Raw genomic sequence first — 17,434 nt, 5'->3', positions numbered from 1 at the left:
ATAAAACAGTTGAAAGAGTTTTAAGTTATTAAAATACCGTTGGAACCTGCATTTTAAAGTTATGTATTTGTTTTTCATGGGACTGAAAAATTCCAGTGATCTCTTCTGACTAGATACAACATTTCTATCTCTTATCTGATTTTAGATATCAAAGATATTATTAAGTTGCCCATTTCTCAAGTCCAAGCAAAAACAAAGCTAGCTGAACTGGCATTCCTCTGAAAAAGAGTGATAATAGCGACTGTGAAGAGGGAAGATTTTGCTTTAACAAAAGAAGAAGGTGCACTGTTTTCCAGAGACTGATACACACTAATGGCAAAAGCATTATACAATTCAGTAGCAAAAGTTAACCTTAAAATTCACTTAGATGTTAAAGTACAATTATAAAAAGTTCTATTCTGCTATCCTTCATATTTTTAATGAGTATTTTCAGTAAATAAAGTGAAAACTTTTGCAATATGAGTAAAGCTTAAAAAGATCAAAAATCAGAAATTCAGATTATTTTTTCATGGGGCACAACCTACCTCACACAGTTTCTGTAACAATTCAAGTTTGCGACGGATTGAACCAATGCTTTCTGAAAATGTTGACTGGAACAGGATGCAAAACACACGTTCTGAAAAGTTGGGAATCAGTGAGAGTTCATAGAGGAACCTGAAGAAGTGATTAAAGAAAATTATTTGAGTCACTGTCAGTAGGTTCAGGCTTGGGGGAGGGGGGGGTATACATATTTTACTACAGCCGAGAAGGTTTTCTGAAGTGAGCAAAACTGCTCTATCATAAGAATTTCTTACTGTTCTGGCTTATCCAAAGACTTGGCGTTTTCTTTTTCCTTAGATGCCTTGCTATGCTTTTCTATTTTTTCTAGTTCATCTGATTGTGCTCTCTGGAATAAAGGAAAACAAAACAAAACAAAACCAAAAAATGGCTGTGACTAGTCAAACAACAGAGATAAATATGTCCTTGTAATAAATCAAATTCAAAGATTTTTATTCTCTTTCTAGGATCTGCTTACGGTAAAACCATAGGAATCCACAAATTCATTTTAAGTATAAATAGATCCGATGGAGAATAGAATATCTTGCAAATAATAATATTGACTACTAGCAGTCTGCATAATATTTACTCATTCAATGATGCACTGAGAAAATCTTCATTCCCAATTCCTTTTCTTCCCTCATTTATGAAGTGTTTGAATTGAATGACTCAAGAGGAGAGTTGTATTTCTCTTCACAATTTCTCTTTACTGCAATTTAACTTTTATTTGGGATTTGAAAAAACACTTCAGAAAATATCCATATTTGATTTATAATGGAACTATCACACATATAGTACATGAGAACTACTGCATAATTAATTCTTTGGAATAAAATTATCTTCATTTTTACCTTAATAAGCAAAAAAAAAAAACCCCAAAACCATATAAACTGCCTAGTTTCTTGAAGAACTCTGTGGCACACTGTGAAGTCTCTTCTTCAATATTCCAAACAACAGAAACTGAGCCTCACTTTTTTCTGCACTCCAAGCTATGGCAATTTTTTTTTTCCAAACTGTAGTACTGGAAAATTGTATGGCATAGAAAGGAATAAAAGTGAAATTAAAATTTCTTCCTCTGATCCTTCTTTTGGCAACCATAGCAGTTTCCAAAAGAGATTCAAAACATTATTCTGCCTGAGTTAAAAAAAAAGTACCTACCTCTATTCCTCTAAGAAAAAATGACACTAATTCTTTGACTTTCTCCACCACAGAACTTGAAGACAACAGTGGAAAATAATACTCTAATCACTCAGAAAATGATAAAGTGTAAGATATGCTGCATTCTGTCTTGAATGCATTTGCAGGGTTAGCAGAAGAAGGATAGAGCTGTTTCAAATCATAATGCCTGCTCCATCAGGAACCTGAAACCAGAAAGTTGGGTCTGGACACTTTTTCTGAGCTTATTGAACATCTTCCCATGTGAAATGGGAGAAAATATTGATGGGAAATAGAAAGATGAAGAGACTGAAGAGTTATATAGCATAAGTCCTTCAGAGTTTCTCTTTTTAGTTCAAGAAGTTTGGAAATGACTGCAAAGCCACCTATCTTGGATGCCACATATCCTAATATTTAGTCAGCACTTCAGTGGATGTTCTTTAAAGGTCATCTCTGTAGTTATCTGATGTTATACATTAAATAGGTCAACAGAGTGGAAATATTGCAAATATATTTTTTTTTTGTCTGGCAATAAACTTTGTTCTCGACACTAAGAAATTATAATGGTGGTAGTACCTGTACCAAAGATTAATAGAATAGCTGACGTTTGGTGGGAACCCTGGAGACTGTCTAGGTGAACACTGACACAAAGCAGAGGGAGCCAGAGAAGCTTGTTCAGTATCATGTCCATACTAGAATCAGAAAATTTATTCCATTTTCAATCCAATCTTAGAAGACTCTTCCTGAGACAGGATGAGGACTAGAAAACAGACAACTAACTGCTGGAGTACTAACTTAAATATTGCAGGTGCTGTTGAGGAGAAGGCTTGGGTTTGGTTATGTCTTAAAAAAGCCAATGTAAATGGGACATGTCCATACTTAATCTAGAGCACTCTTACCCAAGTGAGAGTTAAAAGAAAAGGAAGTTTCTATTACTTCTCAAATCAGTAAGAACTCTCTTGGCAACAGGTGAAATCCACAGATTTTAGAAATTGGAAGGATGCCAAGAGAGGTAGCATGGTTCCAGTGGTCACATCATCAGAGTCATGGAGGTCTAGGTTTGCAAGTGACATGACTGTATAGAAAGAGCTACTTTATTTATTTAACTTACATTTCAAAAAGTTCATGTATTCAATTCACACTTGTAAAGTTTCTTTAAAAAATTAGCATTTTGCAAAAGTAAACAAGTTCCCATACTAACAATTTAAATTAAGTTCATTATTTTTGGCCAGTCTGTAAAGTGTGTTCTCTTCTGTTAAACTGAAGGAAAAATCACTTGACATTTTTGGCATAACAGTTAAAGAGAAGTAAGTATTTTAGCACAGAGCATAAAACTAAATGATTATTTGCAAATATTTTAAAATAAATACTGAGAGTTCTCTCTCTCTCTCGGCCTTCTACACATAGTGAAATACTAGTGTGCTGATCACAGCAATCTATTACACACATGCACGTTCAAGCTCTTAATGTTTCTCCACCAAATCCCATGGGCAAAGGTTAGGCAGACTCCCTATTCCTTATTTAAGCCATTATTCTCAGGTTGTGTATGCAAAGAAGTAACAACTGTCAAAGATACATAGGCTAAGCATGATCCACTTATGGGCAGGCCACAGCAAAACTCAAGAGAGAAGGTTTACACCCTTCACCAAAATCAAGAAGTTGAAGTATATGGTCCAAGTTCAGAATCAAACCTGAATTTCAAGTCACCAATCATGGCTCACGTATCCAGAATTGTGATCTATGGCTACTATAAATTCTGACAGAAAAGGAACACTGTGTTTTTTGCACAGATATTATCGAAGATAATTTCTCAGAATTTTTACCAGCTTTCTTTATTGTTAATGCCTATTTGTTCTCTAATTTAGATGGATAATTTTAAAAAAGCTTTTACATTGCCCTCTGAATTTGTGTCAAGAGAGAATGCATTCAATAAACACTTCTCATATAAGTCATTAATCTGATTGCATTAGCACTTCTTTGAATGTTACTGCTCTTTCTTTCCTTGAATTTTAGCTAGACATAGATATATAGCATCAAAATTGGAAAAAACCATAACGTACTAGAATTTGATATTAACTATATCTAAAATCAGACTGCATAAATCTGAATGAATTTACTGCAAAAATATTTTGCTTCAGTTGAATTATTTTCCCCTTTTCTTCCAGAGTATGAATTTAGCCTGTATTTGCTCTTACCAAACTTAATAAGGGCCCTTTTTCCATCTCACAACATAAATCTTATACATTTCCTGGTTAGCTTTTTCTTTCCTTGCAACAGAACCTCAGCTCTGAGTTTAGATCAGTTTAAATGTACGAAATACTATTTTTTTGCAAACTTTAAAAGCTTGTATTATGTATTTCAAAAACATGGACTGAGTTGACTAAAGAATTTTTTCAACAGCAGCTGAAACAAGAAGGATATACCAGAGATACCCTGGTTAATAACAAATATCCTGTTCTTTTGAAGCTGGATCATCAGAACTCAAGTAAAATTTATAGGCTTTGGCAAAAAAATATTAAGACCTCACATTGTAACTGCTAGTTTAAAAAAAATCACAAGAAATAATTGAGGAGAAAGTTTGAATCTTAGTGGCAGAGAAGTGTCATACACTTCAGACTTCTGGATGCCTTTCTCTCTTGCAAAGGTACTTTGAGGTTTTTGAAAGCATTGATTAAGCCTTTTAAAGACAAAGACAGTGTGGTCAATTTACTGGGAGCCTAATTAAGAAAGCATGCATGTTTCTTTTGTGAGGAAAAAATGTAAATCCATAGATGAAAGATAATAAATGATTCAACAGCATTTACAATCCATTTTTATAAACTATTTTCATGATATAGCAAAGACACAAGCAGAAGCAAACATACCTTGTTTAAGTTTTAAGCAACAACCCCGGGTGCCACAAGGCAATCTGTTTCCAAGGCAAACACTCACTGATTTGCCAATCACTACATTTCTCATCACAAACACTTCACTACATTTCTCATCACAAACACTATGTCCTAACACCATACAGCAACTTGAATGACTTTTACCTGCCTTCTCTCTAATTACAGCTGTCACCTGATAGCACTGTTATTAGAGAATTTGGAAAAGCACATTTAAGTAACACTTCCACATGTAGTTTTATCTATAAAGATTCTCCTATTAAAACTGTCTATATATTAATACATAACTAATTATCAACACATTTTTAAACAACTCTTCATAAAGCAAGCTACACAACCACACGTAAGAGCTATTTGACTGTACAGTACAATGCTGCAGTAACACAGTCCTTCTCACCTAATGCAATTCAACTTAATAATACTAAATAAATTATTGAGGGCTTGGGTCTTTGGTGGGGTGTGGGCTTCTTTGTTTATAACAAGTCACTAAGATATACACAATAACTTTGTGGTTTAACAAGAGTTTAATTCCTCAGTAAACAGGAATTGAACCCTCGGGACTGTGGCTTTTGAAATTAGGGTGTGTTTAGGTTTGGAGACTGCCCAAATTTCATTCACATTTAAGAAGGGAAAGCACTATGCCAGACACATGCAATCAGAAAAAATGATTACATTCTGAAGGAAGACTGTAAAACAAATGCTCCCATATGTTCCATACAGATCAAATAGAAAGACTGAGGACTAGTACTGTGGTATTTAAGTATCCAGAAAAAAAAAAAAATCTAAATCCAATAAATAAACCCTAAGAACTAAAAATTAAGTTAATGGCTACAAAGTAAACGAATGCTGCAAAGTTATTCCCACTTACAACACAGAATGAGATTGAGAAATAAGGGAGGAATCAAACATGCCAGGCTCTCTGGTACCACCCATTGCTTACAACTGTTACTGAACAATATTGTTATAATTAGTAAAGCTAGCAAGGGAAGAAAATGCAAGGTCTGAAGTGTTTTGACAAAACACTGAAAGGAAAAAAAGAAAATGAAAGTCAACTAAAAAGAAAGCTTCTTTCAAGAAACAGTTTTATCAAAAAGAAAATCCAGACCCCCTTATAAAACCCTCTCCAAGTAAACTGAGGGCTTTTCTTGTTCACTGGTTTTTGGTTGGGTTTTTTGGTTGTGGTTTTTCTGTCTTGTACCCAAACAAATATAATAAAGTTGCACTTGTCTGTTTTCTATTCAAAGTAAAGAAATACATTAGACATTCAAAAAACTTGAGTCTTTCGTGAGATTAACATATTGTATTTTCCTTAATCAGGACATTTCCTAGACATTTTCTGTAATAAGTGAAGGGAATTATAAAATGAACACAATGACATTTGGTTATTTCAATGAACTACAAAGTTGCAAATAATCCATTATATTCGGATTCTGAAGTATATCAGAGATGATCTTAAGTTAACATTTGAAAAATGTTAGTACATTATCAACATAAGAAGAATTATTTTTTCAAATAAACAAACAAAAAAAACTTGTTCACTATAAGAGAGGGAAGTATGCAAAAACTGATTATGACTGCAGTATCTATTCCATACTTCTCACAAGAAAATCTCTCACATTTACACATATGTAACACATAAAATTAGTTCAAATTTTTTCATGCTAAAAACGGCATGGCATGGGATATATCTGTACTGTGTAAGGAGGCAGATTAAAAAGAATTTAAAATAAAATACTTTATTATAATAATTTTTAAAATAATTTAGAATAAAATACCATAGGCCAAAACAGAAATGCTGTGGAGCAAAGAAGAAAAGTGTTCATAGAGATTTGGAATATTATTAGAACATGTTTTCCTTTTGACCATTATCTTTCTGAGCAGTGTTGGGTAACCTAGCTCTACAGTGATGAATAGTAAAAGCCCTTTCTAGCTCTGTTTTTTTTCTGTTTTGCTCAGCTCCTCACTTTTTCTGTAAAGTGAACTAGAGCTTACTATCTCTCTTTTTTGCACCTCAAAGTAGACTATTTAGAGGGACTTCATAAAACATCAAATCATTCCAAACCAGGTGACTAAAAGCTGACGTCTAAAACCCAAATATCTGAAAAGTGAAAAATTATTAACATTATCAAAACTTTTGAGGGAAGTTAAGGCTCCAGTACAACACAACATTGGCCTTCAGTGTCATTCTGTGGCTCACAGCTTTGGGTCTCAGATTTCCGGGCTCTTTGGAGGGCAAAGAGAAAGCCTCCTCACTTTTTCCAGAGATGTCTAGCCAGACCTCAACATAGCCAGGCAAGGCACTCACAGAAAGGGGAAATGTTCACTGGCCTCAGCTGAAGGCAGAAACACGCTTCTAAGATACGTGATTTTGAATTTTTTATGTGACAGGCTTTGTCAAGTTTTAGAACATGCCTGATTTTACATACCTAGAGATCAAATCTCTCTGATTATTACTACCAGACATTTATGAAGCCCCTGGAAGTTACTACTTTTTATTACATTACCTTAGAGCAATTCTTTTCCTTTCAAAGATTAAAAATTATTCTGGAGCAATCCCTGAAGCAAAAATAATTAAATATTCCAGTTCCACAAAGAAAATAATTTCTGTTATCAAAACCTTCTTTTGTAGTTAAACAGTATTTTTGTATTAGTGAAATTAATACACTAGAAGTCAAAGACGGGGCATGGAGTGTAAAGTTTGACACCATTGATCAAAGACTGCCACACCCAAGAAGGAAAAAAAAAGGAGAAAAACTAATGTCTGTTTAGTCATCTAGAAGTTGATCATGTTACTTATGTAGAAATACATGCACTTCATAAAACACACAATGGCAATGAATGCAATTAATATACTTGGTATTTTCATTGCTTTTGGGGGAAATAAAGTCACTTCAAAATAGGACTTGTTCTACGAGCTTTCTGAATACTATTGATGCCAAGTAAAAATACCTCTACATGGACACAGAATTCCTACATTTTATGGACTTCCTCTGATTACTCACATTCTCATACAGGGCTTGCAGTGTCTCTAGGTCAACCACAGAGTTGTCCAAGTTCACAACAGCTATAAGAATGAGAAAAGAAAAAAGAGTTAGTTGTTCAGGATGATAATCCAGCTATGAAAAAAAGACTGGTCACAATACTCAGCAACAGTTTTTATGACCTACTGGTCATACAGCTTAAGGGTTTTAACTTTATTAATGCCTTGAATAGTGCTGTTTCTAAGAGTATAGCTAGAAACCTGGCAGAGCCAGGTGTCAAGTGTTAAAGAATTCATCTCCCTCCCCCCAAACACACAAACACGATCCCACGAGTATGGCCATAGTCAGAGATCAGAGATAAGCTTTACATCAGACTTTCATGGTCCAGCTGAAAGCATTATAAAAATCTGTAAATCTGCACCGCAGCCACACACACACACTCACACAACAAAGCTCATTCCTGTCGCTGGTTGACTTCAGTCTTAAACTCATTAATCCATAAGTCAGCCAGTTAACTTCAAAACACCTGACAAGGGTCAAGTCTTCTATGCACTAAGCCGACACATTTAATATGGATACAAAATATGCCTTTCCTGTTCCCAACCAATTCTGGCACCACACACATACTGTATTTCTTTCAGCATCAAAAAACCCCAGTGGAACAGCCCAAAGAGAGTGATTTCTATCTACCCAACCTGGATTAAAAAATAAAATCATTAAGAGGTACACACATTTAGAAATGGAACCCTGACTCCCCACTTGTTATAGAAACATTTCACAAGGCACAGGAAATATTTGTGCTAACTACTGAAAAATTGTTCTCAGCTAATACAGAGATTTATTTTTCAAACAGTGCTTTTCAGTCCTCCTCTAACATATTTTTGCAAGCACAGTGACCATTCATTTAAAAGCTATATAAATCCAATTCTTCTCATCCAGATTTGTTATCTTGAAATTTAGAATATAGCATTAGTATATATCTGATGGCAATGAATAAATGTTATCATACTATACCAGTCTCTTCCTACTTTGCACTTCATTAATTTGTACCCTTTTTGTGTAATGGGCTTTTCGTGTGTGTGTGTGGTGTGTGATTGCACTTGTACAATAAGATGAGTAATTCCCTAGGTGAGATTAATCTAAAAATTGCAACACTGATCAGAGACCCAGCACCAAGTTTCGTTTTGCCCTATAAATCCATGTCCTTAACTGTCACAGAGAAATTCTGTATACACCTAAAGACTACAGAGTATAATTCAAGCTCATGTGTTTCTGATTGCTCTAAAGACTCAGAGATAGCACTCTGAGTCTGGGACTTACCATGTTTTCCCTTTCCAGGCCTGAGCCATAGTTTTAGTTGCAGTAAGGGAAAATTATAAACAAAAAAGTGTTGACCTTGAATAAACTAAGCAGGTCGCACTGTATCTCTAAGCAGGACACAAAGCTAATTTTTAGGACTAAATCAAAAATAATTTAAAAATTCTTTATTTTTTTCAGAAATAATGTGGTTTTTTTCTATTTTTCCCTTACCAGAAAGCAACGTAGCAGATAATGCCAATGTAACAGTCAATGGTTCAGGGACCAGCATGTTTTTTCCTTTTCTTTTGGGGTAGGGAGCACATGCAAAAAGCTGCTACTAATTATTTGGGGTATTTTTAAACTTCCTTGCCCCACCCAAGTGTAATAATTGTTGCAACAGAGACTTAAATATGACCTCTACACAAGGCACAGTATTATACATTGTATTCAATAATACCCCTTGCTCAACAAGACTATCTGTACGTTTAAAAATGTGCCAACTTTGCCTTGTAGAACTGGACACTAAAATCAGCATGCAAATAGAAACTGTCTAGATAGTTTTGAGAGTTCTACTTGAAGAAAACACTAACATCAAAGCCTATATACAAACAGCTTTATTAAACCTAGCATATATTATGAAGCTCAGTTTATACTTTCTAACATTTCAGCACTTTTATGCTTCTGCAATGTTTTCATATATGGACACACTCACAACCCTTCAAATAATTGAGTTGGGGCTGTCTTCTCCCTACTCCACCCCCATTCCTTCCAGAGACTGTCCGCTCCTGAGCAAAGAAATTTAACATAAGTTCCTGCCCTGACTTTTGCTCAATGTTAAGATCACCCACGGATTACTCAGGGAGCAATAGAACACTTTTGTTTGAATGCTTGTAGGAGATAAGAGAACGCCTGGCAAACACAATGGTGCCAGGTCTGTGTACTTTCAACAAAACAGGTATGCAGAAGAGTGTACATACTTCAGGGAGCTGCTTAAAACAAATCAGTCTGAGACAAGGACACGGAGAAGTAAGATCCTAGGATATATCCTTCAAGTCTCTACCTCCAAAGAGAAATATATTTCTATATGTTTCATCTAAACCTGTATATGTTCATAAGTAGCACTCCAACATCTCAGCAGGATTTTTCCACCTTAGGTGTGCTCCCCATACTCTGAGAAGCACTGAAGTCAGGATATGAGCTCCTGTTCCTAGGCATACCGGCAGCTTTGCCATACAGAATGTAAAGGCAAAATAAATCAGAACTATTGCATATTTAATTTCATTATCTGGACAATTTGAACTTAAAAAACCAATGATGTTTCCTTATGTAGCCAAGCTTACTAGTTAAACATGCCCCCTACAATCAGCATGACTACACAAACATCTAACCAAAGGATTCCATATGTGGTGGCAACAGAATGATGAAACACAGACAAAGATTAATTTCCTTGCATGAAAATATTTTTAGCCATGCTGCAGTTGCAGTATACTCTGATGCAAACAACTGGAAGAAGGGTTTGTATTAGTCTTGCAGTTGACTGGGTATTTTCACCCATGTAACTGGTTTAGAAAGTGGAATTTTCTTGTTTCAAAGCTGACACCGAAATTTCCTGGCCTTAACCACTATAAAAGTGAAGAGTATCTATTGGTTTTTGCTCTAACAGAAAGAACTTTAATCACATCAGACCCAGGAATTTAGTTCTTACTGTCAAGATCTCACACTTTTGTTATTTTCATGCATTCCTACTGCCCCTGCTGTCAATAAAACCAGCTTCAGTTTCAAGCCCTTAAGCTGCAAAATTATTTGATATATAGATGTAACTGTCTATATATACAAATACATAGATACGATTAAATCAAATTTGAACCAAGTATGTCCAGATACTCACAAAAAAATTAAAGGAATTAAAACCCAACAATTTCTTTTTCTATTTAAGCAAGCCAGGGTCAACAGATGACTACAAAAAATCCACCCAGTAAAATGAGGGGTTGGGGATCAATCACAAATAATTAGCTGATCCTATAAAGGACAGAGAAGAAAAAGAAATTTCAAAGGGTTTATGGCCAAATTAAAGAGTTTAGGGAATTCTTGCTGCTCCTCAGCTTTCCTGATATTGTCATTGTTTTGGTCACACAGAAATCTAAACTGGTATCTTTGTGACAGAAATTATATCTTATTATCTAATGGCAGAATATGGAAATTTTATCAGAATGAAAGTTTTCGTTCAATTCCATATTTCTACAATATAAATTGAATAAAATATATATACATATAAATTCACATTAAGAAAGCCAATTTAGACATTAGATTGAAGCTAGAAAAACAAAACTGCAAGCAGAGAAATGAAGATCTACTGTTCTTATTAATATCCATTTATTTGCAAGTTTAGAAGCTACGTCCCCTGACAGGAGGATACGTTGCTGGTAAAAAAGTGAGATTAGGGCACATGATCATATTCAGAGGCATATTTGAACTGAAAACTGATGGATCTTCTTCCATATACTAAGAAGATAATTATCTTCTTAGACACAAATTAAAACAAAACAAAACAAGCAAAATACAAAAAAATAAACCAAACAATAAATTATCACCATCCTCAAGTTTTCAAGGCAAGGCTGTAACTAAGCCAACAAGATCAAGCTTTTGCCCTCAAATGTAGTCCTGAAGAGGATATGTATGAGAAAACACCATCAGCAGGAAGCTGTAGGATGCCCGGTGTATAGTCAGGAAGGAAGTTGCTGTACTTTTTTCCTTTGTTAGACAGATCATCGCTGTTGATATTCGTATATCTAGGAGCACACAAATTATAAGCTGCCACTAAACCAAATCCAAGAGGCAACACAGACACAGCTAATCTACATTTCCCTGTGGCTATGTCTCTAAATCCACCAACAATACCACTTACATAGGCTGTTAGACAAAAGACAACTTCCTACAGCTACCCAGTCCTTGGAAACCCTATTCTGTTTCAAAGTACAAAACTTTGGAATTTCCTTTTAAAATGAAAAGGCCAAAATTCAAAGTTTCCCACTGAGTAGAATTTCAGATAGAAAAAGAAGTGTTATAAACCAGACCCTTTGGATCCAGCTTCTGCATCATAAAACTCTCATTAGCACAATCACATATGGATGACTTTCAGAAAACTGGTATTCAGTTGAATTCTTAGTCTTAGACTTCCCTTTTCTCAGGGCAGGTTTCAAATCACACTCCATTCCTCTGGTCTTTCCAAGTATGTTTCCCATACTTTTCTGTCTCTGGACTCCATCTAAAGTTAAGTGTCTCCTTCTTGAAACCTGGAAGCATCACTGTCTCCCAAAAAAACTGACTAAGCATTTTCCAAATTCTACTTGACTGATAAGATTACAGTATAAGTCCTCATAAAGAAGCAGTAGCTGAATTGAAACCATGGCTGAACCTCTACTGCTCTACTGAGATCCATCTTTCAGGGAGACAAACAAGCAAACCAAAAACATGACTCATCCAAGTCCTCCTCCCTATTGATTTCCACCTCAACTGACTTCACTGTGGCTCTCCACAAGCCAAGCAGTATTGCTTCAAGAGACCACTCCTTTTTTCCTCCTGCACATCTTTGCCTCCTCACTTTCACATCTGCTCTCTTTCTCCAGAACACCAGGAGTTTCTGCAAGACTTCACCATCTTCTCTAACAAATGGTAGAAACAGATGGTCAGTACAGCAAAATACAAAGGCAGTTCTATTCTTCTTCACTGAGTGAAGGACCTCCTGTTTCTGCAGCAACTCATCACAGTACTCTTGCCACACAGTTCTGTGTGTGGCACAGATCTGGGGGTTTCCCAGCTGTTACGCCCTTCATGAGACTCTAACATGCAAGATTATAGGATACTGAGAGGTTCCAACTTCCATGGTGCTTTTTCCAGGCTTTGATCCCCAGATATTTCTGCTCCGCTGAAATCTATGTCCCACGAATATTAGTGTAAGCTGAAGAGTGAAAGAAACTGAAAAGGCATCAAAAATCTTGCAACAAAAAATTGACTCTGTTGTTATTAAGAACCTACATCAATATACAGAAATGCAGAAACAGTAAGCTTTATACAGTTAGAGTCTCAAAATTACAACGTAATTTCTTAGGCAAAACAGTACCATTAAAATTAATTCAACCAAATTTCACAGGACTTATAATTATTTTAAATAATCTGAAAAGGGTATTTGCAAGATAAAAAGGCACATAAGTAGATGGGTAGGTCCAATGTGTCACCTCAAATTATCTTTCTTGAATTCTTATTACTGAGTTAATTAAAAACAGTAGCTTCCTCATGAAAAATGTACAGGCAGTAAATTGAAAGTGGTCAAAATCCAACACCATTAAAAAACTAGCATACTGGCAAAACCTTAAAAAATTAAGAACTCTGATACAAGAAAGACAAGTCAGATAATATATAGCTTGATCAACTTATGTTTTTATCAACAAAGAAAGAAAAAGAATAGATACAGAATATATACAGAACTGTTCTGTGAATACAGAAGAGAAGTCTTCTCTGACAGGTGTCTTTGGAGGAAAATGCAAGAACAAGACACATGAAAACACAAGCAAACCAGGAAAAAAATTATCAATGCAGACAATTTCATTAGGTTCATTGGAATGACTGACAGCTGAATTGCTCAGTTCAGAAGTAGAAGAAAAAACACCTGCATCAGTGTTCTCATCAACAGAAGAGCCAAAAGAGCCTAAGAAGGTGATCAAAGTGCAATGTCTTCCTTTGCTCCTATAAAGATTATGTTTGGATGTAATATCAAGCTACTTGCAAAATAAACCCAGATTTACATCTGATAAATACTTAGTATTTATATTTTAAAATAAACTAATCTGCAAAACTTTTAGTCTCTTATTGGTTACATAGAAACCCCACAACTTCAAAACTTCACATCCCTTGGTTCCCCCCTCCTTCCCACCCCCACCTCCCAATCCTGTCCCCTGCCCTCACTACCCCAGGTTTTTCTTTCCCCCCCATATCATATTTGGCATCAGTCATCCACAAAGTCATATTTTTATCTGTAATAGTTCCAACAACCTGACAACTACAGCTATTTTCTTGGGGTTCTTCTTTATCTTAAGTAATAGAAACGTGAATCTCCAATGCAGAAAGTTCACTCCCAAATGGGGCTCTTTGAAATAAATGTTGTGTAAACACAACAGCGCTAAAACCTTATGCCCCTGTGCTAATGGACATTGTAGCAATCACACAAGGGTCATGACTGTATAATTTTTAAAGATCCTTAGAAAATAAGTGAAAGAAAAGAATTCTTAAACCTAACTTGCATACCACCCCCCACCCTCACTGAAAATTGGTAGGTAGGTGGGGTATGGCTACACTGATTAGTGCAGTTAGCATAAATTAATTAGCAAGTTAGCATAAATTAATAACTTCATATTATTACTTACCTTCTTGCCCTCAGTAACTTTGTGATACATTTGTCTATAAAGAAATACTCAAAGTTTTCATCCTGACAATGTTAAAGTGCACAAAGCACAAGGGAGACGGGAGCTTCAACACAGGTACATACAGCATGGATCAGAGGCAAGACACCACTTAGAATTGCTTGCACACAGTTTTACTGTGGCAGTAATTCACTCTGATTTAGAGCTTGTGGAAGAAACCAGAACAGTAAACAAAATTTCCAAGCAGAAGCCATGGATTAAGTTGAGCTGTTGCTTCAGACTGTTTTAAAATGACTTAAGAAGTTTAAAGACCTTCAAGAACATGCACTCGCATTTCTATGGAGCAACAAAATAAGAATCAATTATGCATGTATATGTTTTGCAAAATGTGAAGTAACAAAAGTAGACTTCATTGAAAGGAGTGAATCTTTGGCATGATTTTTCTCTTATAAACAGAATTCAACTTTTAGACAGTTCTCCTGTTCCCTAACATAAAAACTGTATCATTAGAGATTTTCTACATACATGTAAATAGATATTCACACATACAACAAAATATATCACCAGATTTTATATATCTGTACACAGTTAATATAAACAGTTACATTACATACATTTCAAACAAATGCCTACTTTGTTAAGGACAGCAGTTACAGATTATGTGAAGTCAAACTTCATACACCTATACAGTTTGTTTACAAAAAGTGTGCAAGTTCAGCTCATAGAGAAGAAATATATTTTGTTTGACTCAGTATGTCGCCTTCTTGTCTAGGCAGGAAAAAAAGTGGAGAGCAATGCTGTAATCCTTTCAGAATAAAATGTTTAAATACAAACATGATTGCCATTGTAGACTGTTTAATTTAGAGAGATTGTATTTCAGTTCTGGCTTTGAGAGGTTTGCTGATTTGACTATAGAGAGTACTTCAACGCTTATCTTAATTGTTTAGATAAGATTTGTTTGAATTTGGCAGGTGAAAAAAACATGGGTGTGGGATATAGGAAGGTTGAGAAAAGACTGGCATTTTACCAGATTATGCGTATTTTAAACTACAGTGCACAGAGCAGCAAACAGTCCCAATGAACCTGCCAGGGGCTGGTCATCGGGGAGTGAATTTGAAGTGCCAGAGTGAGTGGCAGGATTCAAGATTTTCAACAAACTGAAAAGGATTACTATGATAACTCCCAAAACACTCCTTAAGGCTTAACACAGGACACAAACACAAATTATATAAGACACATAAGTTAAAAAGAAATATAATTGTGCTTTATGATTACAGTAGGGGGTTGATCTCTAGGTGAACTGTCTGGCCCTTAAATGTATTTTTAAAGTGTCTGAAGAACAAGATTTCAATACAAAATTAATATTGCCATATAGGCATATTTTATATGTAAGAATTTCTGTTACAGAAAATATAATTGCTGCTACGGAAAAACAAAACAACACAAAAACCCAAAGCTCTTGGCTTTTATTTCAGTATCAATTTGTACTAAGCTCTTTCAATTTCTGGATAAGTTAGTACAGCATGCCACAGGCATTTCATTTAGATGTTCTCAAAGGAAAGCTGGTCATACCTGTCATGTATATATATTTTTGGGGGCAGACTACTAGAACATGATATCTGAGGAATATATTTTGGGGATGTTTATGTGTCAGTATGTATTTACAGTGCACATTATAAAAACAAACTGTACAAACACATCAGCTGCAAAAGCACACATGCAGTAGGTCTGGCATTGTGCATCAATCTGTCTGAAGACAGACGTGATTTGTAGCTTCAAATTCATGATTCAGGTAATACAAAATCTGGGTTTCCTGTGCGTTAACATTTCTTTTAAATCCATCCAGGCTGTAATTCCTTTCAATCTTGGTTTCAAAGCCATTAAGATCAGGAGTTCCACAAGCTAATTGTACCCATAAGCAAAGAGACAAGCTTTTTATTTCTTGCTTTAGGGAGCTCATCATAAATTATAAATTTAAACAAAGTCGAGGAGGAGGAGGAAGAAGAAGAAATTTATTTGGAACCATTCCATAGTGAACTGCTGTATTTGATAAAGGTATCAGGGTAGATACCTGACACACATGTCTCTTCCAAATAATAGATTCTCTGCAGTAAGCAGCTAACTTGGGATCTTAGCTTTTTTTCTCTCAATTTACCCATAGTTAATGCATAGTTAACGGAGCTCCCAGTTATCAATTTAGAATACTTACATTAAATTATCAGTCAACACTAATGAGCTAAAAACTGCCCTGCTCACAGATCTGAAAATGTAATTGCTCTTGAAACATTACAACAAAGGACAGAGCATCTTAGGCTTTCATAGGACTCTGCTCTCAGCTTACTGCAAGTATCTTTATCAACATTGAAATGAAACATATTAAAAATGGTGATTAATCCTCAATGAAATCCAGGTGGCAACACTAATGGGAGAGATGCTCTTTGTGGAGCAGACCAGAACTCGCCCAAAGAACTGCTTTGACTGCACTCTTTGTAGCCATCATCTATGACTAATCTAAAACTCTCAAGGAGTGGCTAGAAGTTAAAGCAATTTTTGGAGTAGAGCTAGAACCAATGTAGTATCAAAAAGACCAACAAAGGAGATAGCAGAAAACCCTCAAGAACTTGTCTTTCCATTTAATTGCTTGATCTATTTAACTTAGACAAAGAAAGTTAAGAAGCCACATGATTACATACCTGCATGACAAGATACCTGAAAGCAGACGGCTCTGCAATTTCACAGACCAAAAGCACGAAAGAATGAAGGGTATCTGTAAATTAATCTGGCAAATTCATTATGAAAAGCATATTTAAAATGCTGAAAGTGAGGGAAATCAACCTTTTGAACAATGTTCCATGGGATATATTGACTTCTCCATCAGTTTAAAGTATTTCTATGAAACCCTAGACCCACCAAAGCCAACTGCAAAACTTCCAGCAACTTCAAAGAAAACTAAAGGTTGAAGGGGTCAGAATTTCAGCTGGAACTCAAGATCATTTATACTGCTAAAATGTTGATATTTATACAGACTAAAAGCCTGAGGGAGAAATTAGCAGGCAGTATTACATAACTTGCCTTATTTAGCAGCAAGACTAAATGCTCAGAATGCTCTTTCTAAAAACCTAGACTTGAGCTGCATGTCTGCCCTTTGCTAGGTCGCTCT

The 17,434-nt window shown here is 35.4% G+C and overlaps 1 protein-coding gene across 1 annotated transcript in view; it reads right to left on the bottom strand.

Annotated features, from left to right (window-relative positions):
- FMN2 (formin 2) overlaps window positions 1-17,434 on the bottom strand; it is a 155,260-nt gene that overhangs the window by 60,487 nt on the left and 77,339 nt on the right. Inside the window, exons 9-11 of the mRNA XM_066178849.1 lie at window positions 7,580-7,641; window positions 795-886; window positions 525-654 (exon numbers count right to left, since the gene is read on the bottom strand). Coding sequence (XP_066034946.1) covers window positions 525-654; window positions 795-886; window positions 7,580-7,641 — 284 coding nt within the window. The remainder of the gene's footprint in view (window positions 1-524; window positions 655-794; window positions 887-7,579; window positions 7,642-17,434) is intronic.

Source organism: Chamaea fasciata, unplaced genomic scaffold (assembly GCF_029207755.1).
Source record: "Chamaea fasciata isolate MVZ Bird 193981 ecotype frontalis unplaced genomic scaffold, bChaFas1.0.hap1 SCAF_3, whole genome shotgun sequence".
Taxonomy (NCBI): Eukaryota; Metazoa; Chordata; class Aves; order Passeriformes; family Sylviidae; genus Chamaea; species Chamaea fasciata.
This window is presented reverse-complemented; position numbering and strand designations above follow the sequence as displayed.